The sequence below is a fragment of the Carassius gibelio genome, chromosome B25 (genome assembly GCF_023724105.1).
Source record: "Carassius gibelio isolate Cgi1373 ecotype wild population from Czech Republic chromosome B25, carGib1.2-hapl.c, whole genome shotgun sequence".
In the NCBI taxonomy this organism is placed as follows: Eukaryota; Metazoa; Chordata; class Actinopteri; order Cypriniformes; family Cyprinidae; genus Carassius; species Carassius gibelio.
The window spans coordinates 3,848,425-3,872,646 of NC_068420.1; the positions used below are offsets into that span (position 1 = coordinate 3,848,425).

General features: G+C 36.7%; 1 protein-coding gene across 1 annotated transcript; it reads left to right on the forward strand.

Annotated features, from left to right (window-relative positions):
• Positions 1 to 21,116: 21,116 nt before the first annotated feature.
• On the forward strand, positions 21,117 to 23,920 carry rxfp3.3b (relaxin family peptide receptor 3.3b). The gene has a single exon (XM_052597078.1). The coding sequence runs from the start codon at positions 21,735 to 21,737 to the stop codon at positions 22,953 to 22,955; it is 1,221 nt and encodes a 406-aa protein (XP_052453038.1). The 5' UTR covers positions 21,117 to 21,734; the 3' UTR covers positions 22,956 to 23,920.
• Positions 23,921 to 24,222: the final 302 nt, after the last annotated feature.

Consider the following 24,222-nt stretch of genomic DNA (forward strand, 5'->3'; position numbering starts at 1 on the left):
AAACATCGTCGTCATAGCGTCCACAACCGAAGGAGATGGCGGCGCATGCCTCCGGTGTGGGAAGTAAATCCTCATTAGAGAAGACGACAGGCTCAGTATAAGTTTTATTCTGCAGCAGGGTAGGGGAGAGCGAGCGATGTGGAGAATATTCCAGCGCTGCGCTGTCCACGAAGTCCATGTCGCACGTGTCACCCCAGGCCCTCGCCTCGTGCGGTGCCTCGGCAGTCGCAGAGGTGACCTGACGGGGGTTAGACTCGAGGGCGACATTAGAGAATACTTCCACCCTAGAGCGCAGTACTCTGAGCCGCAGGCCATCACAATGGGGACAGGAAGAAAGGCCGCTAAGCGCCGCCTGTGCATGATGTAAACCAAGACATACTACGCACCTGTCATGAGTGTCCCCCGCCGTGATGTACCTGGTACATGGCTCCTTGCATTTTCGAAAACTCATCGCGTCCGCGAAGAGGAGTTAACACTGCTCGAAGAGATCGCTGGAGAACGCGAGATGATAGGGCACAGATGATTCGCTATTCCTGAAGGAATGAAATCTGAGCGAAATGGCGCGCTGCACCCAGGTATATCATGCGTGCGCATGCGTAGGGTGGTGCTATGCGCCATTTGGCCAATAGGATTGGCGGGATGGTATAGGGCTTCAGACATTCGTCACACCGGAGGTGTTCCCATACGTGGTGACGTCACCGCAGCATCGAAGTGACCTATGATAGGGAACTGAATCGGATGCGAAGAAACGGGAGCCCGCGAGCTCATTTCAACATGTACTCTGCGCGCAATAAAAGCCCTCGCGCGCGCATGCTCATTCCCCACATCCTCGCGCTCGATCATCTCACCTCTGCTCGCGCGAACAATTTTATTTTTGTCAGTCGTGGGGCGGGGCTTGCTGTTTTAGTTGTTATCTCAAATGTCATTGGTTATTCCCCTTTTCCTAAAGTCAGTATTCGATGCCTGTTAGAAAATGATTAATAATTCACTTGACTTGACCCATGACTTCATCAGTGGACCAGATACATGTGAGTAATCATTTCTTTTGCTTGTTTAATTTATTTTTGTCTTTAATGTAATTTAATGCATTGTTTATAGAGTAGATCTTTTGTAGATACTTGATTAACTGGAATTCTTCTAATTGCTAGTGATTGCAGTCTTGTAATAAGAGATACACATTTTACAGACTGTAATGATGCACACACACACACACACACACACACACACATATATATATATAAATCTAAATGAATGACAGTGAAGTGTTTAACAAGTTTTTTATCTTTAATCTTTTAAATAGATACATCGTAATATTTGAAGGTTAGTTTAGTCATTTTTTATTGTTTTTGTTTGTTTTGTTATGAACTTGAATTTCATCTTTTGTGAAGAAGACTGCACTTACAAAAGAGAAACTGGATGGCAGTTTATTTTAAGTTTTCAATTGACTAAAGATATAAGTTACTGTTACATTATGTTGTTAATAAAAGTTTTAAATTTGACAGTGTAATGTGGTACATTGCAAACAAAGGTCAGATATTATATTACATAAGTCTAGTTTGAAAAACGACAATCTGTGCTTTAAAAAGAATAAATGTAAAAATCGAGAATCGAATCGAACCGTGACCTTAGAATCGAAAATGCAATCGAATCGAGGATTTGGAGAATCGTGACACCCCTAATATATATATATATATATATATATTGGTAAAATTTAAATTTGTATTTGTTTACATTGATTTTTAATTTGATTATATGATTATATGATTACATTTATTGTGGTGGACATATCACTTTCTCCTGTCAATACATGTATTGTATTTACAAGACATGTTTTCTGTAATGTTTGAAATACTAACTCATCAAATTATAAATTTGAACATATCAATAACAATAAAAACTCTTGCAATTACTATCACAGTCCTTCAGCTTTCTAAAGGCCATGGATAATTCACTAGAGGTCAGATGATATATACTGCCAATGTTAATTTACATTTACATTTACATTTAATCATTTAGCAGACGCTTTTATCCAAAGCGACTTACAAATGAGAACAATAGAAGCAGTCAGGTCAACAAGAGAACAACAACAGAATACAAGTGCCATGACAAGTCTCAGTTAGTCTAGTATAGAACGCATAGCCAGGTGTATATAATTTTTATTTTTTTTTTTTTTTTTTTTTTTTAATTAAATGAAAAAGACAAGAAAAGGAAAAGTACTGGTGTTAGTAGGTTAAGTGCAGGCGAAAAAGATGAGTCTTTAGATGTTTCTTGAAAGTGAGTAAAGACTCCGCTGTACGAATTGAGATTGGGAGGTCATTCCACCAGCTGGGCACAGTCCAGTAAAAGGTCCGTGAGAGTGATTTTGAATTTCTTTGGGATGGCACCACAAGGCGTTGTTCACTTGCAGAGCGCAAGCTTCTGGAGGGCACATAGGATTTAACCAGTGAGTTTAGGTAAGTTGGTGCCGTGCCAGTGGTTGTCTTGTAGGCAAGCATCAGTACCTTGAATTTGATGCGAGCAGCTACTGGTAGCCAGTGTAACCTGATGAGGAGGGGAGTAACATGAGCTTTTTTTGGCTCATTGAAGACAACCCTCGCTGCTGCATTCTGGATCATTTGCAGAGGCTTGACAGTACATGCAGGAAGGCCCGCCAGGAGAGCATTACAATAGTCCAGTCTGGAGAGAACAAGAGCTTGGACAAGAAGTTGGGTTGCTTGCTCTGACAGGAAGGGTCTAATCTTCCTAATGTTGTATAAGGCAAACCTGCAGGACCGGGTCGTTGTAGCAATGTGGTCAGTGAAGCTTAACTAATGATCCATCACAACTCCTAGGTTTCTGGCTGTCCTCGAAGGAGTTATGGTTGACGAGCCCAGCTGTATAGAGAAGTTGTGATGAATCAATGGGTTAGCTGGAATCACCAGTAGTTCAGTCTTTGTAAGGTTAAGCTGAAGGTGATGGTCATTCATCCAGCGGGAAATGTCACTCAGACAGGCTGAAATGCGAGCAGCTACCATCGGGTCATCAGGCTGGAATGAGAAGTAGAGTTGGGTGTCATCAGCATAGCAGTGATAAGAAAAGCCATGCTTCTGAATGACAGATCCTAAAGATGTCATGTAGATGGAGAAGAGAAGTGGTCCAAGTACTGAGCCCTGAGGAACCCCAGTAGCAAGGTGGTGTGACTTTGAAACATCACCCCTCCAAGACACACTGAAGGATCTGTCAGAGAGGTAGGACTTAACCCACAGGAGAGCAGTTCCAGAGATCCCCATCTTTCTGAGGGTGGACAGGAGAATCTGGTGATTGACAATGTCAAAAGCAGCAGACAGGTCCAGTAAGATGAGTACAGAGGATTTTGAAGCTGCTCTTGCTAGTCGCAGGGCTTCAGTAACCGAGAGCAGAGCAGTCTCAGTTGAGTGGCCACTTTTGAAGCCAGATTGGTTGCTGTCCAGGAGGTTGTTCTGTCCAAGGAACATAGAAAGCTGGTTGAACACAGCCCGCTCAAGTGTCTTTGCAATGAATGGAAGAAGGGATACCGGTCTGTAGTTTTCAAGAAGCGCTGGATTTAGAGATGGTTTCTTGAGCAGTGGGCTTACCCGAGCCTGCTTGAATGCTAAGGGAAATGTTCCAGATTGAAGAGAGGAGTTGATAATGTGAGTAAGTGAAGGTATGACTGAAGAAGAGATCGCTTGAAGGAGGTGAGTGGGGATAGGATCAAGTGGACAAGTAGTAGGATGATTGGACAGGAGAATTTTGGAGACGTCCATCTCTGAGAGTGGGGAGAAGGAGGATAAAGAGTGTGCATCAGTCATTGTGAAGTTTTCCTCAGTCTGTGGTGTGGAGAATTGTTCACTGATGGATCTCGTCTTATTTGTGAAGAAAGTTGCAAAGTCGTCCGCTGTAAGGGTCGATGGAGGAGGTGGAGGCGGCGGATTAAGAAGAGAAGAGAAAGTCTTGAATAGTGTCCGAGCGTCACAGCAGCTGTTAATTTTGTTGTGGTAGTAGGATGTTTTCGCTGTTAAGACCTTTGCAGAGAAGGAAGAGAGGAGTGATTGATACACACTGAGGTCCGTAGAGTTTTTTGATTTCTGCCATTTCCTCTCTGCAGCCCTGAGTTTAGAGCGATGTTCACGGAGAACCTCGGACAGCCAGGGGGCAGATGGGGCAGTGCGTGCTGGTCTAGACAACAGTGGGCAAAAGTTGTCCAAGCAAGATGTTAAAGTGGAGCAAAGAGTGTCCGTAGCACTGTTCGTGTCCAGAGCAGAAAACTGAGAGAATGGTGGAAGAGAGGATGAAACCACAGCAGGTAGGCGAGATGGAGAGAGTGAGCGTAGGTTCCGTCGAAAGGTGACCTGCATTGGAGTGTGTGCCACTTCAGGAGTAAGTGCTAGGTTAGCAGTAATGAGGAAGTGATCAGAGGTGTGCAGTGGAGCAACTGAAGAGGTGTCCACAGAGCAACCACGCGTGTAGATGAGGTCAAGTTGGTTGCCCGATTTGTGAGTCGCTGTAGTGGACATTAGCTTGAGATCAAATGAGGTGAGCAGAGTTTTGAAGTCAGCAGTGTTAATGCTGGTGTTAATAATGGAAAGCTCCTATTTATGTGTTATTTATATATTCAATCGATCAGGGCGACCCAGAGCTTGTAACTAGTCAATTAGGCTACTATTACAATGAGTAAACCTGGTTAGTTTGACATTAGCTATAAGGCCATCTTAGAGACCGCCAGTTGTTCTCTAATCTAATGGAGCAGTTCAATTCGATTAAAAAGGCGTTCATCTGTGCTGAGCACATGTAAACAGGAGACGCAGTAAGCACTATTAGCGCAGATAGTTGCCATATTAGCACATTAATTTGTTTTCCATGGGAAATCTGCGTGCTATAACGAGACGCAGTGCTGAGGGAAGAAAGGTTGACAGACGCTGTCTCAGAGAGAGAGACGGAGAGCTGTTCACTGGATTACTGGCCTTGATTTGTCATTTTCCTGACCACACGCAGTTTTGATATACACCTTCGATTCCTTCTGCATTTCAGCTGATGCATGGATCTCATTTTTGCTCAGTGACATAGAAACCTAGTCAAATTAGATTGCATGCATTGGTTAACTGGGATGGTATGAATATAGAAGCATTTCATCTTCAGAAATTAGATTTCATTTCCGTCATTTAAGGCGAGAGAGAGAGCACAAACTAGATTTTCACATTTCCTGTAGAATATTCAGGAAATGTCATTAGATATTAATCAAAGCCTGGGACGTGGTGATGGACAGCACAGAGAAATTAATAAACGGGACTGTGTGCATGTACTGTAAGAGAGAATATGATCAGAATGATGGACTCTGAATAAAGGCAATCAGCGCTGGTCTCACAAGGCTTCAGACAGGCAGCTTCCTTTCAGTATCACTCTACAAAAAACCACTTTCACATCTTACACCAAAATACATATTTAACAATCCGCCTGCTGTGAAGATTATTCAGAAGCAGCATAGCCATCGATTCTCTCATTTTCTAACATGCACCATGTTTCATTTAGGAGAGAGTGTGTAACAATGTGCTATAGCCAAGAAGAAATAGATGAAACTATTTATGTTTGTTTTTCACAAATTGTTTTTTGTATACATGTGTGTCATGTAGAAAATATGTATTTTTTTGTAATATATTAACACATTTTACATTGCACAGAAACCTTCTGAAACCTAAACCCTGCATCTGTGTTTTACCTCCTCAGGTTGATGTTCATTATGAAGTGCCCTTGAACACTACGCAGTGATGACTGCTTTCATCTGAATCCTCGTATACAGCTTGTGAATTTACCAACTCCTCAAACTCTTCTCTTTCATTTGCAGCGTTCTGCACTTCAGCTGCAGTTAGTTTAAGTGCTCGACCTTCAGTGACATCAGCTCAGACAATCACACGAAACACTGCATCTGATTGTGCAGCATGTAATTAGCTTGTGGCAAAAAGTCAGCATGGCTGCTGTAATCTAAGATTGTTACTGACCCTCACCTGCACGCTGTTTAGCAATGCAAATGACCGTCTGATGGCCACCAGGCAGCAGGCCCAATCACACAACAGATCTTCAGTCTGTGCGTATGTGATTTGGGATTATATGCACAGACAAAATGTGCTCACCAATCTGAGACTTGCAAACTGCATTATGTGCATGAACTGATTTCCTCTTGAACTGTCACCAATTGAACTGCAGCGGTCAAACTACAGTATATCAAATATAGTGAATTAAACTCGATCATAATGCACAATGCATAAATAAAAAAATGTATTCATGCATTTGTCTGAATCTTTAGATCTTTAGATTCAGATTAGTCACGAATCACATGCGCTCTGAATAAGTACTGATCTGAAATTATGATTTGTGATTCATTCAGTGGTGTGTTTCCCAAAAGCATCGTTAGCTCATTGTGGGGATGAAGCAAATTGCGACCAATGATCGGGACTTGAGTGGTGCATGGATTGTGAATCATTTAATTTAGATACATGAAGCATGTATCTCATATCATTTTTCTATTTTCATTTCATTTTTCATTGAACAGTACAACACCATTAAGGCAAAATAAAGTAAAGAAAGTATATACAAATCCCTGAAGACATTAGCCATGGTTTTAGCTATATATTCCTATATTCTCTTTTGAGTAATCCAACAATCCAAATAAAACATCTTTAAAACAGAAAGAAAGGTCATTTACAAAATGAGATTGGATCAAGATGAAAAAACCTGACATTGGCAAAAACGAGTGATTGATATCTTCTTTAGAAGAGACAAAAACATCACTTTAATGTCTGAATTCTATTAGAAATGAATCCTAAAGCTTTTTGAGGAATTTGGGTTGACTCATTAATCTGTTGTTTGACCTCGTCATATTTAAGGAGATAACTGTAGTTTTCAGTAGATTGAGACATGTCCCTACCAATATCCAGTGACTACTAAATAGTCCCTAGCAATCATTTTGGTAAACAATTAAATATATGCATCTATACCCTCTGCAGTTGTAATTTCTCAACCTTCAGATGCGTGTGAAGGTTGCATTAGCTATTATAGTTTCCTGTCAGAATCATCATTGCTCCAATTCATTTTTGATTAAAATTAAAATTAAATGATGTACAGGGTGATTAAGACAGAAATCTGATGCTGCTGTAATGTGGTTCATTTTTCATCACCAATGCCAAAATCAAACCTACGTCCTTGTGTTTCTCAAATATGTTTCTGTGTTTGCACTTTCTTTATTTCCTTGTAAAGAAAAATCTAATTTCCATCAAAAGCAGCACATGGCCCTTGTGTTGAGAGATCACCACGTGTTGGATCTTGTAAAAGAGACTGATAATGTACCATTTAAGAGTTCTGTATCTAAATGACCTCTGCATTAATATTTTACATCTCAAAGCAACTTGCATTGCATTTAAGGTTAGTTCAGCTCATGCACTTACTGGGAATCAAACCCAAAGCTTTAAAGTTGTTGAGTTTACACATCAATTACCTTTTTTTTTTTTTTTAAGTTGACTCAACTTTTAAATTTTTACAGTTTTGATTATCACACACACACACACACGCACACACACACACACACACACACACACACATATATATTATAAAATGAAATATTTTTAAGTTGGAATCATTGAAGTTGTATCATTCACATATAATTTAAAATCTTTATTTTTATGACTTCTTTATAGAACTTTGAATATGTAAGGACAAAATTGTTTAAAAAATATATACATTGCAGAAATAGCTTATATTTACTTACCACTTAAACTTAATTAAGTAACCTTTATTTCAATGACTTTTTGAAATATTTGCATATTTTGCTTTATGTCTGCCTTTTTTAAAGTTTGATATGAGGTCTTTTTTTTTTAAATGTATGAATATTTTGTTGACTATATATATACATATATATAATTTACAGTTAACTGATTTTATTATATTTTGCAATCTTTATTTTTATGACTTGATTTTTGTAATATAATATGAATATCCATACTTTGTATCACTCAAACTTAATTAAATGATTTTATTTGCATAGTTTTAAATGATGACCTTTATTTGACTGGCTTCATTTTTTAGACCAAATTTCTGCTTATTGTGCTAATGATTACTAAATGTTATAAGTAAGTGCTATTAAACTGGATGTATTATTAATAAGGTATCTAAATGCAGTTAACTCTAAACTTTAACTGCAGGATTATTTTCAAAGCATGAGCTGAAAGTGAAGTCTGACTTCAGAAAGCTGTTGATGTCTAGTGCCTCATATAGTGGCAGTATTGAGATTGCAACACTGCATTGATGTGAATTACCGTCTTACACATTTCTCAAAGCAACTTTACATAAACCTGACCTCGTGAAGAGCCTGTATGAACAGGCATCAAACTCTGAACAAGCAACATACACTCCATGTGCTTCCAGAGAGGCCAAACATCTCTTCACACTGATACTGAAGTGAATATATCAGAGACTTAAGTGTTATAATCAGACAGAGAGCACATCGAGAGCCGGACCAACAAGTGAACAGGAAGAAAGAGGCAGCAAGCTCATTTCACACTTGTCATTCATCCCCTGTATCCTGAACGCTAGCTCCTGCTCAGATTTGTGTTTGGAGGTGTGTGTTCAGACGGCTGCAGGGGGAAGATAAGACCCGTTATTCTGCAGGTACAAGAGGAGAGGTCAGTCAAGGGACGGAGAAAACCACGCACTTCTCCAGAATTAGCTGTCACACGGCTTGTTTTAGTTATTTAGTAAGATTATGTAATGCAAACGGCCAAGACAGGAAGATTTAATGTCAATGTGTCGGTGTCAATTTACATGAAAGATGAAAAAACTAAACTAAAACTAAACGCAGAACAGATGAGACCGAAAAAACAAAAACATGCTAAATATAAACAGTTACGCTCCACTTTGAAATTTAAAATATACTTGATTTTATACATTATACATAAAAATATAATTAAAAGTGGTTTTAAAAACCAATTCCCAATAGTAAAACCTACTTTTATGTTTGTTCACACATTTTTGACGTTTTTCTTGAAATGTTACATATTCAGTGTTATTTTAATATCATAGTTAATAGTTTAAGATAGATTTAAGCTGTCATGTTTCTTTTAAAGGTTTAGTAATTTTGTTTTTGTATTTTTTATTATTTTTTGTTGATTTTAAATACGTGTGTACTTTATATAGTTTTAATGATTATTATTTTTATTATTTTTCATTTTAGTTAATTTAGTATGATATGTTAAACTAAACCATAATGGGAAATGTATCCTTGGAAACAATGTAAATTAATAGATTAAAATATTTTATTTATTCTACCATTTATTTTATTTCAAGTATTTCAAGTTTATTTTTATTTTTTTTAATGATTTTAGTTAACTATAATAACCCTGATGGGAATGTATTTTCCTGGATTTATATACTTGAAATGATTTTTCTTATGAACTAGTAATAGCAGTAAATATATTTGTACAAAAAAAAAAAAGATACAATATATATTGGTTCTGTATTGTAGCTAATATATATATATATATATATATATATATATATATATATATATATATGGCCTTTTTTATGTATAATTTGAAATAAACAAATATATTTTTTGCCATAAAAGTACCGCACCACGCAGCAACACACTCTAAGGGCAATTTATATCCATATACCAAAAGAAATATCATAAAAAAGCAGATATCCAAATATGGGAACACTTTTTTTATAAGGCTGGAAACACTCATGTCTAAATCCATCCAGGTATGAAACATCAGGGAACATTAAAAGAAACTTCCAGAGCCGTGAGGAGACATCGAGGACATCTATTTGACGTCGCATTCGAGGTAGTGATCTCAAATCTGACTCTCAGATGCACAAGAGACACTCGCCGCTGCCAAATAATTATGCTGGAGACCTTCTGGACACGTGGATTTACTGATGAAACATCGACAGCTGGAATAAAAGAGGCAGAAGACCACACACAAGCTGAAGTCACCCAATCAAACACACATTATGATGATGCTGACAGACGAAATAACACAACTGTCACATTATCTGGAGACTGGGTTAGTTTGGTTGCTTTTCTCAACCCACTGCTGCAGAATCATGGATCTGACATTTGACTTGTTCAAGTGAACATCAGATCCTGACGAACGTAAACAGTGCTTAAATCTCAGAAGATATGACAGTGCTGGAGAAATAAGTTTATGCAATAATTTGTATCTCTTTTTGAGCCTTTTCCACAGTGTTTGTTTAATAAATGAAAAAAGTATTGTATTTTAAATTGTATATTTAATTTGTATTATTATTAAATCTATCAGTATTATATTATTATTAAAAACAATTTTTTCTATTTTATATGCACCAATATAACAGTACATACACTGAAAAAAATGTTATGTTGAATTTACTTAATTTTATTACGTCAAGGGGTTGCACAAAATAAATTTATCTAAATCCAGATTTATTTTTTAAGTTGAGTGAACTTATATTTTATAAATTGGTTGTATTTATATTTTATACATTGAGTTTATTAATCTCTTTCAGCAGTTTCAGATTAATTATAATCATAATTTTAGCTAAACTATTTTGAGTAGAATTTACTCAAATTAATTGTGCAACCAGATCAATTTAATCGTTTATTTTCTACATATTTAAATTAATTTTAATCCAATATTTTTTTTTAATCTATTGTATCTTTCATTAATATATAAAAAAATAAAGCAAACCCAATATTTTCAACTCTAACTTTATCTTTCTTATCCAAGAGATTTTTGCTCTCTCAAACAAGAGTGCCTGTAATGTAACTCAATAGTCACCATTTCTCAGAGACCTCAATACATGGTACACCACACACAATGACGGTAACAATCAGTGAACAGTGTTTGAGTATAAATGGGTCATTTTGAGTAGAAAATGAACTTCAGGCATCACAAAAATGAATGTCACTAAAAATAACATCAAAAGCAACCATAAAACTGTGTAAATACAACTCGAAAACTGAAAAATGTAACATTTTTAATTATTCATGCCCCAGTGCATGATGGGAAATACACTGAAAAAAATGATTCATTGCATTTACTTAAAAAAATAATTAAATATAGCTAAAATAAATTGATTGCAACCACTTACCATCATTTTTTTAAGTAAATTCAATGAATCATACCATAATAATCATAATTTGATTAAAACCAATTAATAATTATTAATTAAAATCAAAAACTATATTTAAATGGATTAAACTAGCAAAATGTAATTACGCTTAATTTAATTGGGGCCATAATCATTTTTTTCAGTGTACAGTGGCAAACAGAGCAATTCTTGCTAAATTTTACTAAAATATTATATAATATGAAAAAATAGCATTTATTTAAATGTAATATTTAATTTATTATTAATATATTATTAATATGACTAATATATTATTATTATTATTACATGTATTTTTATATTTTATATGCACCAATATAACAGTACATACTGTGACAAAAAAGCAATACTTAGCTAAATTTTACTAAAACATTTTATTACATGAAAAAATATCATTTATTTTAAACTTAATATTTAATATTTAATGTAGTATTATTATTTAATATATCATTTATTATTATTATTATTACATGTATTATTTTTTTATTTTAAATAAACATAAATAAATATTTACAATTAAATTGACTTTAAATGTAATATTATTACATTTTTATTTTATGTTCACAAATATAACAATATATACTGTATAAGAACAGCATACTTGTTAAATTTTACTAAAACATTTTATTACATGAAACTATAATTTTGAATGATGATGCATTTTTTTTTTTTTTCACCATTCTCATATTATTTTCTGAAACAGACTGCTTAATTTGGTCCACAACTGCCTTTAATGGAACGTTTAGAACATTTATTTTTTATTTTATTTTATTGAATGTCACAAGAACCAGAAATAGGCCTATAACATTCACATTATTTATCTATATTATCTAAGAAAGTAGCATAATTTTAAGTGCTTTTAAAACATGACGGTTTTAGTGCTTTTATTTATTGTATTTAGTTTGTTTTAAAAATGCATGTATAAGTTAAGAGCCTCTGAGCCGGTTCTGACATTAGCGATCTAGTCACGTTCAGATGAACGTCCACACAGTCGTGTCTGGGTCGTGTTCTTGTATCACATCTGTCAGCTTCTTTGAAACGTCTAAATGAGCAGCAGAACACTCTTACTGGAATATCCTTTATTCATTTAAAATGCTTTGTTTGTATTTTCTGAAGCTTGCTGTCTTTGAAATGCTAATCATTACAAAATGCAAGCAGAAAATATGTCTCATGTTTTCATTCTTTTTGGGTAGCAGCTTTGTTCAGTTTCTGTAACAGTTTCGGCTGCGATGAAACATCCAGTGCCAAGATTTGCCATCAGGCTAGTTACAGCCTGTCCATTTCACAGTCGATCTAACTACATATATAACATTTTATCTCTGTCTGAAAGAGGTCACAAGGAGAAAGCAGTTAGAGATTGAACCTCAGGGAACATTCTCACATAAAAGCCATATAAATAGGACAAAACGTTCTTAAAGTAATAACTAAGTAACTTTTTTAACCTTTAAATAATGCTTTATTATTACACATTCATTTTAAAGGGATAGTTCACCCAAAAAATTTAAATTCTGTCATTAATGACTCACTCTAGACATCTTCAGAACATGAATTAAGAAATTTCTGATGAAATCCGAGAGCTTTCTGACCCTCCATAGACAGCAACACAACTGAAACGGTTACATTTTATTTTGATAGTCCACTTTTAACGGTCTATTAAGAGTAAGAAACTTTGCAACAGTCATTTACAACAGATGAATCCACAACATACAACATACTGACTATAAGAAGCTTTGCAAGTATATGTCAACTTATTCTACTAACCCTAAACCGAACTTAACAGTCTACTCTCAGAGGTAGTAGACATGTAGTTGCAAATCAATGAGAATTAGTTAATATGTAGTTGACATGTAGTTACAAAGTCACGTATAGATAGTAGAATGTCTAAAGTGGACTATCAAAAACATTTTTTTAGTTTTTATTACATTTTGAGTTAAAAATGTTGTCAGAAATTATTGCATAGTCTTTAAATAAAGTTATAATCACGACAAGAAAATCAGACATGTAATTATTATTATAATTTTTTTCAGACCAAAGTTTCCACAATGTTTTTATAAGCTAATTTAGTTTTTTACCGGGGTTGTATGCTAGTTATATAAAGCCACACTGCTCATTATATAATGTTTTACTGACCGACCAAGTTAAATTTGATTAACATGAGTCATTAATGTTTAGTATAATGTTTAATTCACTGTTTTCAACAATAAGAACAGAAACTGTATATAGAGTAATTAATTGGGCTGTTCCCCTTTAAGAAAACATTGCAAATAATGCTATTGAGATAAAGCGCTGAGGAGGAAAAGGAAACTTTTAAAAATAATATTTCCTCTGCACTTTAGAAACTGTGGGCCTGACATGCATGCTAGGTCAAAAGAAACTTTAATTGTTTTATATTATACATTTATTTTTACCTTATTTGATCAACGAATACCAAACGATTTGCTCAACGATTCAGTTTTACAAACCCCGTCCTGTGTGTGACGCTAATCTGCGGTAATTGGTCTGATTGTATCACACCTGTAATGTCTTTGTTTACAGCCGTTACCAGGGAAACCACTATTTTTACCGCTCGAACAGCGCCACCTAGTGGCAAAGAATGAATTAGCATTTTCATTCAGACCAACGGCAAAAGACCAGCAAGTGGGCGGGCAGTATGCTAATATATCATGTTGACGTCAATATGATTTTATTTAAAAATGACTCGTTTAAATGATTCAGACTCAGAGTCGACTCTTTCTTTTGACAGACAATACACGATTCACTTTGCAGTGTGTTTTCATTCACTTCACACACTGATGAAAGATAATTTAAAAAAATCCATAACAGGGGCGCTTTAAAGGTAAACTATGGAAGCATATGGGTAGCATTATTCAATTTGGGATGTAATATGCAAAATGACAATGCAATATGTAAAATGGCAATGCATTTCTGTATTTACATTTACATTTTCCAATACATCTGTGCAACGTTTGGTGAAAAATTAAAATGAAAATTAAATTACATAAGTTTCATTTGTCAATTCCTACACCAGTTTTAATCTGTTAAATTAATATTAATTTTAACGCTTTATAAGTTGCAAAATTAAAATGAAAATGTATTACAGAAATTATTAGATATGTCTAACATGTTCAAGCAAAAACTGTGGCAAAATGATCATTTAAATGCTATTTTTCTTAAATGCATTAACACTCACAGTCAAGACACTTACGATTGCATTTTCATTCAATGTCCCGCAATGAATGTAGCAAAATTCAAAGTGCACATTGAAAATCGATCACGTCTCCGCCCCTTTCTGCCCTGTCAATCACTGCGTGAACAAGGCGGGGCTTACAGAAGGTCAAGAAACTCAAATCTCAAGAAGAGGATTCAAGTGAGAGAACATGGACAAGACAGTTGGTCCGTGTACGTTTTGATGATTTCGGTTTATGGCTTGAATATTTCATTTGCACTTGTGGGCGGAGCTGAAACTCTGCTTTCATCTGATTGGTCGAATTGAACATAGTAGACATATCTAATCATTTCTGTAATACATTTTCATTTTAATTTTGCAACTTATAAAGCGTTAAAATTAATATTCATTTTACATATTAAAACTGGTGTATGAAATGGCAAATGAAAATTATGTAATTTAATTTTCATTTTCATTTTGAACCAAACGTTGCACAAATGTATAGGAAAATGTAAATGTAAATACAGAAATGCATTGTCATTTTGCATATTACACCCCAAATTGAATAATGCTACCCATATGCTTCCATAGTAAACTGACGCCAACAGGGAAAGTTTTAACTCATTATGTAATTAATAAAAAAACTATTTTTATGAATATATACATGGAAGAGTTTTGACAGTATTTATTATATTGCTAATGATGTTGCGGATTGATACGCAGATGTGTTTAATGAATGTCTTTATTACTCAGTATTAGTTCTGCAAGTGAATAGCTGCCTGTGTAGGACTAGACTAAACAACAGAGCAGTTCACCTGTCACGTCAAGTTATATACTGTATTAGGCTTAAAGGCTGCTTAATTAGTCCTTTGTGTCAGATGAGTGCAGATTATTGAATCTCTTGCTTCTTCATAATGTGAAACGGTTAAAAGCTTGCTGAAAGTCTTTCATGCTGCTTTCTGAAAACCTTTGGGAATCGAGTAATGTGACGTCATTTTCAATAACAGCGTCTGCATTCATATGGAGATATTCTGCCCGAGTGTGTTTAATGAATCATGTCATAATCACAGAGCTTCCAGATCGTCCTTTTGTTTGATTTTCATGTCGAGCTGAAAATCGGAGGAAAAGTTGGATTCGCCTGATGTTCATTAGAACAGAGTTCAGGCCAATACATTGAAAAACTATAAAACAAGTGTTAACTTTGAGAACTGGAGCGGTTTTGCTTTGTTAAATGCTAATTTGCTGCTTTTGTGACAAATCAAGTCTTTAATCTCAAATATATCCGAAAATTATAACTAAATGATTTCATTCACTATCTCAGTCGTACAGTGTTAAAATCTTATTCATTAGTTTTATGACTCTTTATGCAGTTACACTGATTAACAAATGACTGTTTTAAAGTTACATTCATTCACACAAGTGATTCAAGTGATAGCTTTCCATATGTTTCATCCAAATATACAAATTTAACTTATGCGCAAAACTGGAATATCACATAAAACATCTGCGAATAAACCACTGTTTCCTTCCAACGAGTCAAAAAGAACTAAATACAAAATGCACATAAAAATAAATGGATGGAGACACTTCAGTTTCAGTTTGATTGAATCAGATGCATGAGTCAGTTCAATCGATTCATCATGCTTCTGATTCAAAAGAAAGATTCATGTCCAAAAAGTTACAAAGTTACTTCCATTTTGTCACGTCTATAATGCAAGTTTATTTTCTTATTTAAACTGAAAAGAGCTAGTCTGGCATCTACCTGCAGGGATTCAGGATTATATACACAAATACTTTAGTAGAGAGCTACTCAGTCATTCTCTGAGCAGTTACATTTCTGTTTGGACTGCAAAGGTCAGATCTATTATGCTGGAAATTCCCAGTAGTTCATCCGGGTATTACATGCACACATAAAACAAACTGCTTACCAGAAAAAATGTAAATAATAAGAACACAAATATTGCACAAAAATAAAACACACCTATTCTAAATGCCCATTCACATAGCTTTATTATAACACTACACTAATTATAATTCCATGATAACAGGGAAGTCCATACCACAACTAATACTTTAACAATTGGGAACGATATCTCTGATGTCATTTTAAAGAGCACATACATTTATAATGTTATCGTGCAGTGTTGTGAACGCAGCTGGACACAGTTTAACCACGATGGACTGGTCTTAACTGAGGTAAAATACATTTTTAGACTAGCTGGAATCAGAAAAAAGAGCCACTGAACATCTTCAGGGTCAAAGACTGTTATTTTCTGAAGTGTTTTTTTCAGAGACGTCCACAGGGTGTTTAGATTTAGGACAGCAGAACAGCGCCAAGACACAATCGACTCGGGCCTGGCACAGAAACAGTCATATTGGATTATTGAATGATATTAAAGAAATCTCATTCCAGTTCTCAGCTTTATTGCTCTTTTATGGGATTTTTTTTTTTTGCCTCATTAGATGCCCTTAATGCAGTGATAGCACAGATGTTCAGAAATTCACGCCAAAAGCCAAAGGAGAACATAAGGATGATGAGGGGTGTGTGTGAGGGATATAATAGCCTGGATCTTTATTGGGGCTCAAGAATCCAATTAAACAGCCCAACGGAGCAGAACCGAGGGAACAAGTTCACTTTCATACAGGACCATGACAGGAACCTAAAACAGGGACTTCATCTCATCATGCAGACTTTTATTGTATGTTTTTATGTTAAATTATTGCAACTCAATTACAATGACTAAAACTTCACAGCCTTTTAGTTTTCCATAATAAATTCAGATTAAAGTAATGCATATTTAAAAAAAAATGCAAAGAAAATATATATTTTACAAATATGCAAAATAACATTCTATATTTTAAATATATATTTAAATATAAAAAAAAATATTTTACACTTAGAAATGCAAAAAAATAATTAATAGGCTATATATATAAAAAACATTTATTTTTATTTTTATACAATTAAAAATGATAATTTACCATTTGTTATATTATATAAAAATTAGATATTATATATATATATATATATATATATATATATATATATATATATATATATATATATATATATAGCTTCTCATTTTAATTATATATAAATTATATAAATTGCTTCTCATGTTTTTTGGCCAGATTTTCATCCAGATTTAAAGGGGGGGTGAAATGCTCGTTTTCACTCAATATTCTGTTAATCTTGAGTACCTATAGAGTAGTACTGCATCCTTCATAACTCCAAAAAGTCTTTATTTTTATTATATTCATAAGAGAAAGATAGTCTCTACCGATTTTTCCCGGAAAAACACGACCGGCTGGAGGCGTGACGTGTGGGCGGAGCTAAAGAATCACGAGCGCCAGTAGGTTTTTGCGTTGAGCGCGTTAATTGGAAGCTGTGACATTACTATGAGGAAAAAACATCATCCAAAACAAACCATGGCTAACAGTCAGATTCAGCGTATATTTATGATCCAGAATCAGATCCAGAGGCTGAAATTTAACAAGATCAGCAGCAGCAATCAGTCTCTATGTGGTATGTACTGAAACTGTATATATTTGCTTAGCGGTTTTGGAAAATGACTAAGTTCCACTTTGTCGTCTTTTTTTTTTTTTTTAAGCTGTACATGTGGAAAGTGCATTTTGATGACAACATCACATGTTGTTTACTTGATGTGCTTACGCGCTGATAGCTAAGTTAACAACACAGAGATATTTGAAGCAGTTTTACTCACCGCCTGCTGTTCCAACACACGATCGTGACCCTTTTTCGTTGGGACTGCATTATCCTTAAGAAATAAACGATGTGCAAATCCGGCGTCAAACTGGGCCTTGTTTGTAAAACAAGCATCTTCGAAATGCAGGGAACAAACACAAACACTTGCACAACTCCGTTGATGCTCTGTAAAAATAAACTCCATCCACTGGTCCCTTAATGCTGTTTCTCTTTTGGTAATCTGTGCAGGGTTGTCTTGCCCTGGCAACCAAAAACACACTTCTTTTGTGACATTTCGCAACGCTCTCGCTCTGATCAGTGAAGTCTGTTGTGCTCTCAGTGCTCTGTTATACGGGAGCGCGCTCTTCCGGCAGAAGTGCCTCAGGACCCATATAAGGAAATTCCGCTCCATCTAACGTCACACAGGGCCATACTCGAAAAAAACTTTCCGAAACTTGTGACAAACTGGACGGAGTATTTTTGGAACAGAAATACTCCTTTAAACGTACAACTTAATTTTTGAAACTTTGTCCATGTTTAGCATGGGAATCCAACTCTTTAACAGTGTAAAAAACTCAGCATGCATGAAATAGCATTTCACCCCCCCCTTTAAAGATGATGCACTTTTTACTAATCCTTTATAAAAATAAAAATAAAATAAATCAAAAAATCTTAACACGCTAGTTACTAATCTTGTCATCTTGCAGTCTTTGGAATTGGACACAACATGATGGAGGGTTTTAAAGCATCACATATTTTCATCAAAGCACTCATCTTCTCTAAAATGTTATTCTAGGTTGTTTTGAACCAGCAGCAATCTTTTAATAACCAACAAAGCACAGCCAACCCAAATACAGAAAATGATCAGATATATCACTAATGTTTCTGCTTTCATATATAGCTGTTTATTTTCTGACAGAGGAGCTGCAGACAGATAACAGTAATTATTTTATTTCTATAAACTGTGGCTTATCAATGAGCCAGTGGAAAAGTAAAGAAGTATGTCTCTTATCTGTTAAAATACTGATTACTACAGACCCGAGAGATTAAAATACTAAAAATAAGAAAACTTTCCATTTGCACTTATTATTACCATGTAACTTTATCATAGAAAAACAATAAAGCATAGACATAAAGTGAGCTTTTTCTCATCTGAACACCTATGGACTGCAAGCGCTATATTGCACATGCTCAGTATAAACTACTACACTTTGCTTGGACATTGTTATGTGAGAATCGATACTTCAAGATTGATTTACTCTCTGCTTGTAGATGTCTCTCTGTTTGTGTCCAGTCTTTTTATTGTATTGTTCAGCTGTGACACAAAAGAAGAATGTGTGTTCTCATGCGTTCAATATGTTCTGGTTGAGATGAGGACATCTTAAGATCTTAACCAGTTCCTTACGCCGGTGACCATGAACATCCCACATACTGACATTTACGTGAATGGCCAAAAGTTAAACACCAAATGGTTTTGCAATGACTCGATCCAAATGTCTAATCTAAGATTGTATCCGTATTGAAAAACCTTACAAGTGGCCTATTTAAAAGAGACTCAAGCTCAACTCAAATGTTATTACATGTAGCATTCCATCACTTGCTCCACAATGGATGTGAATGGGTGCCGTCAGAATGAGAGTCGAAACAGCCGATAGAAACATCACAGTAATCCACAGCACTCCAGTCCAACAATTAACATCTGGAGAAACCCAAATACAAGTTCATAATCCATAACAGTGCTTCCTCAAGTGGAAAAGCGGTCTTGTCTTGAAACAGGAGAGAAATCTGCAACGATGAGAAAACGTCTTAACGATGGATTTGTTTCTTACAAACACGCAGCTTTTGGCTTCACAAGACATTAACTGATGGACTGTGGATCATCGTGATGTTTTTATCAGCTGTTTGGACTCTCGTTCTGACGGCACCCATTCACTTCCATTGGTGAGCAAGTGATGGAATGCAACTTTTCTCTAAATCTGATGAAAAATCAAACATCTTGGATGGCATGAGGATGAGTAAACTTTTCATTTTTGGTTGAACTTTTAAAACGGAATTCATACAATGTCGAAAAAAGTTGGGCTGCTTCATATTTTTTGCAGAAATCATGACATATTTAACTTTTCAGGATTTTTTTTTTTCTTTTTTTTTTTGCTGAGTAGGAAGTTGAAATGAACAGCATTTATTTGAAACAGACATCTAGTGTACCCTGATAAATGTCCTTAGAGATCATTGTCACATTGTGATCAGTTTAATGCGTCCTTGCTGGATAAACCTTAGTGACCCCAAACTTTTGACCGCTAGTGTATGTGCATCACATAAATCAATATTCGGTTTCTGATGCAATGCCAAGAACTGTGACTCAAGCATTTGGTCCCGCCTCTGCTGTGTACTATAGGAAACATGAATTCATTAGCAGCTCTTCTTTAGACTTTGACACGTTCACACAAGGAAAAGGAATCTAGTTTAAAGAATAAACTTTTATAATGTCTCCTCCATGTGTGTGCTTCAGTTTAATGATCACACAGCCGACTGTCTGTCAGGTCTGCGAAGGTCAACGTCTTTGACTGCGGGTTTGTTTGGTTTCAGAGGTATACTTTCGAGCACAGTTATGAAATTCAAGCTTTAATGCATCTAAATAGTTAAAACACCTTACTTCAGCGCTCTCCCTAATGTCCCCCAGAGACCCACACATTCATTTTTCATTCACTGTAGAGCACATATACTTTATCCCCTCTGTTTTGGTCCTCCATCATTCTGTGGTGCATGCTTTGAGGTGTGATAGATATAATTGGATATATTATTGTGCAAAAATGAATGCCTAAACCTTTTTCTGGATTTATTTCACAATCAATTTCCTATTTATTTATATATTCTTTTTTTTTTTTTTTTTATTGTTTATGGTCTTTCAAATGCTGTGGGTGTGGCTAATATGATTATATATATCATGCATTATGTTTTGGAATAAATCGTAAATTTTTGCGTGTGGTCTTGTGAGAGGGAATGCAAACCTTTTCAATGTAAGTTAAATATTAATATAATAATAATATATTATTATATATAATTTGGTTAAAAAAAAAACTAAGTGTTGCACATTTTATTGGTTCAAAGATGAGTAATGGTGATATTTATTTTGTCCAACATTTACATCTGCTTTTCATAGCTTAATTAGAAGCACCTCAAATTAATCATATTTCATATTGACTACTGAACAGACGTGTTGATTTTAAAATGCAACTATGTAAAATAAAAATAAAGCTATGTAAACACTTGCATTTTTACAACACTGTAATTGTGTCCCATCGGGTAATGAGAAGTTCTACAGATACTTGATGTCCTCATCCTCCCTTGGACACTTGGGCCACATTATACAAGTAGTCAAGTGGACAAGGGGTTTGTGTGTCTTGAGTGCGCGTTAAGGGCAACGTTTTTAAGACCTGAGACAGTGTTGCGCACGCGCTCTCAAGTGCCCAAGGGTAGCTTACTGGACAAGGCAAGAGTAATGTAAAGCGAGTCAAACCTGGTCGAGAGGGAGGAGCTGGTGCTCGTGACTCCGCCCCCGTGCGCGGAGCAGGTTTCATAAAGCCCCGCGCACGCGCCCGCTCCAGCATCAGCATCCGTCGACGGGGGCACCGTCATGGCGCGGGAGTCTCGCTCCTCATCGCTGTGTCTGGAAGAAACGCGCACTCACTCGCTCTCCTAGAGCATCCCCCGCGAGTCAGCAAGGGGATGCAAGCCCTCCACAGACCCGGGCTGCACCGGACACCAGACGCAGAGCTTTGGCTGGACCGGATGGCGGACCTCCAGAACCAGAGCTCCGCGAACGGCACCGAGCTCAGCCGCTTCAGCAACACGGAGGACATCAACCTGCCCGCGGACGGCACGCTGGGGCTGCGCGTCATGATCTCCATCGTGTACTCAGTGGTGTGCGCGGTGGGTCTGGTGGGCAACCTGCTGGTCTTCTTCCTCATGAAAGTCCGGCAGGGGAGGAAGAAGTCCACGATTAACTACTTCATCATGAACCTGGCGGTCACGGACTTCCAGTTCGTCCTCACGCTGCCCTTCTGGGCCGTGGACACGGCGCTGGACTTCACCTGGCCGTTTGGACACGTCATGTGCAAGGTGGTGGTCACGGTGACCGTGATGAACGTGTACGCGAGCGTCTTCTTCCTCACCGCGATGAGCGTGACGCGCTACTGGTCTGTCGCGTCCGCGCTCAAGGACCGCACGCGCAACAAGCGCTGCTCTGTGAAGCTGGTGAGCGCGCTCCTGTGGCTCCTCGCCACCGTTGCGACGGTCCCCACGGCGATCTTCTCCACGGTGAGATCGATTAACGGCGTCAAGCTGTGCCTCCTGCGTTTCCCCAACGGCCAGCACTGGCACGCGCTCTATCACCTGCAGAAGATCCTGGTGGCGTTCGTGTTCCCGATGCTCATCACAGTCGTGTGTTACCTTCTCCTCCTGCGCCTCATTCGCCTGCGGAGCATGAACAACAACCTCCCCAAGCGCAGGTCCAGAGTCACCAAGTCCGTCACGATCGTGGTCCTGTCCTTCTTCATTTGCTGGCTGCCAAACCACGCCATCACCTTCTGGGGAGTCCTGGTCAAGTTTAACGTGATCCACTGGGATAAAGTTTACTACACGCTCCACACGTACGTGTTCCCGGTCACCATTTGCCTGGCGCACTCGAACAGCTGCTTGAACCCGGTCTTGTATTGCCTCATGCGCAGGGAGTTTAGGAAAATGCTCAAGGACTTCTTCTGGAGGATTTCGTCGCCCGCGATCGCCAACAGCTGTCAGATCCGCCCGTTCTCGGGAACCGCGAAGGAGCACGACGACAGCCACGTGGCGATTCCTCTGAACGTGATGGAGACCGAGGAGTACAGACTGTCGGTGGTGAACGGGCAAACGGACGCGTTACCGTCCACGGACTGCGCGGTGAAGAGATAGACGCGCGCTGTTGACTTGAGTTACAGTACTGGAGGACTTTCTGCAAACTCGTCTACAAGGATGTCGTTCGACGCTTTTTTTATTCTTTCAAGTGATGTTTCAAGATGTTGCATCCTTAAACGTTCGTGCCAAATCGTCTCATGCAAACCGTGCGTCCGCTGCGAGCTTTTTTATCGCTTCTGTCCACGTTCCTGAATCTAATGTTTTTATTCCGTGTAAACGTGCGCGGTGAAGCAGACCCGGATGTACAGAGTATCGATTTATCTAATATAAAATAGGCTTAAGCTGCAATGCATTTTTTTTTCCAACTAGTTTTCACTTTTAATCATGTTTGGAGGAAATAATGCTGCTTTAAAAAAAGTACAAGACAAGATTTGACAATAATTGTTTATGCATATAATTATTGAAATAAATATAAACATATTATGATGTAATACGACTATAGTTGCTATTATATCTTATCATTCATTATTTATTAGAAATATGTAGCCATCCTGATTTTTTTTTTTAACTCGTAAACACATTTGGAGTAAAATATTATTGCTGCATTGCATTAAAAAAAAACACACACACACACAAGCTACACACACAGCTAATACTAAGATTTATTTATATATTTTTGAGCTATTTTAAAATGCTTTGACCAACCCCATATTTTCAATTTCATTCAAATTTGGAGTAAAAAAAAAATACTCTTATGATTGAAATGATTTTTATGAAAGCACATACTGTAAATGCACCAGATTTTAAATTGCTACATTAATCCAAGCTGGTTTCGACCTCCTTTTGGTTGTTTGAATCGACTGGCTGGAATTCTGAAATAATTAAAATGTGTTGCTCATCTGAAGTGTAATAAAGCTGTGTCAGTGACCTCAACCATGTGAAGGTGAGGGTCCGAACGGAAATGAATGTAAACAGTGTTACTATGTTGTCCATTTGAAGGGCATAATAAAAGTCTTATCATAGCAATGTTTTTTTTTTTTCTTCATAAGCACAATTAGTTACAAAGTTAAGTTTTACTGTTATTCCATCTAATTAACATTTGACAGCAGGTCTGTGGTTTAGGGAGTGCTTTACTTCAGTTTATTATCTCTACACAGACACATAAACCCATGCAAACAATAACACGACAGCAACGGGGACATTTATGAGCTCTGGGATGCCAAGACGGGTTGGTTCACAAAACAAGAGTTTGCCTTCAGTCCTTGCTTTTATAGGTTATAATAAATTGTTCAAACATGTTTTTACACACACACACACACACACA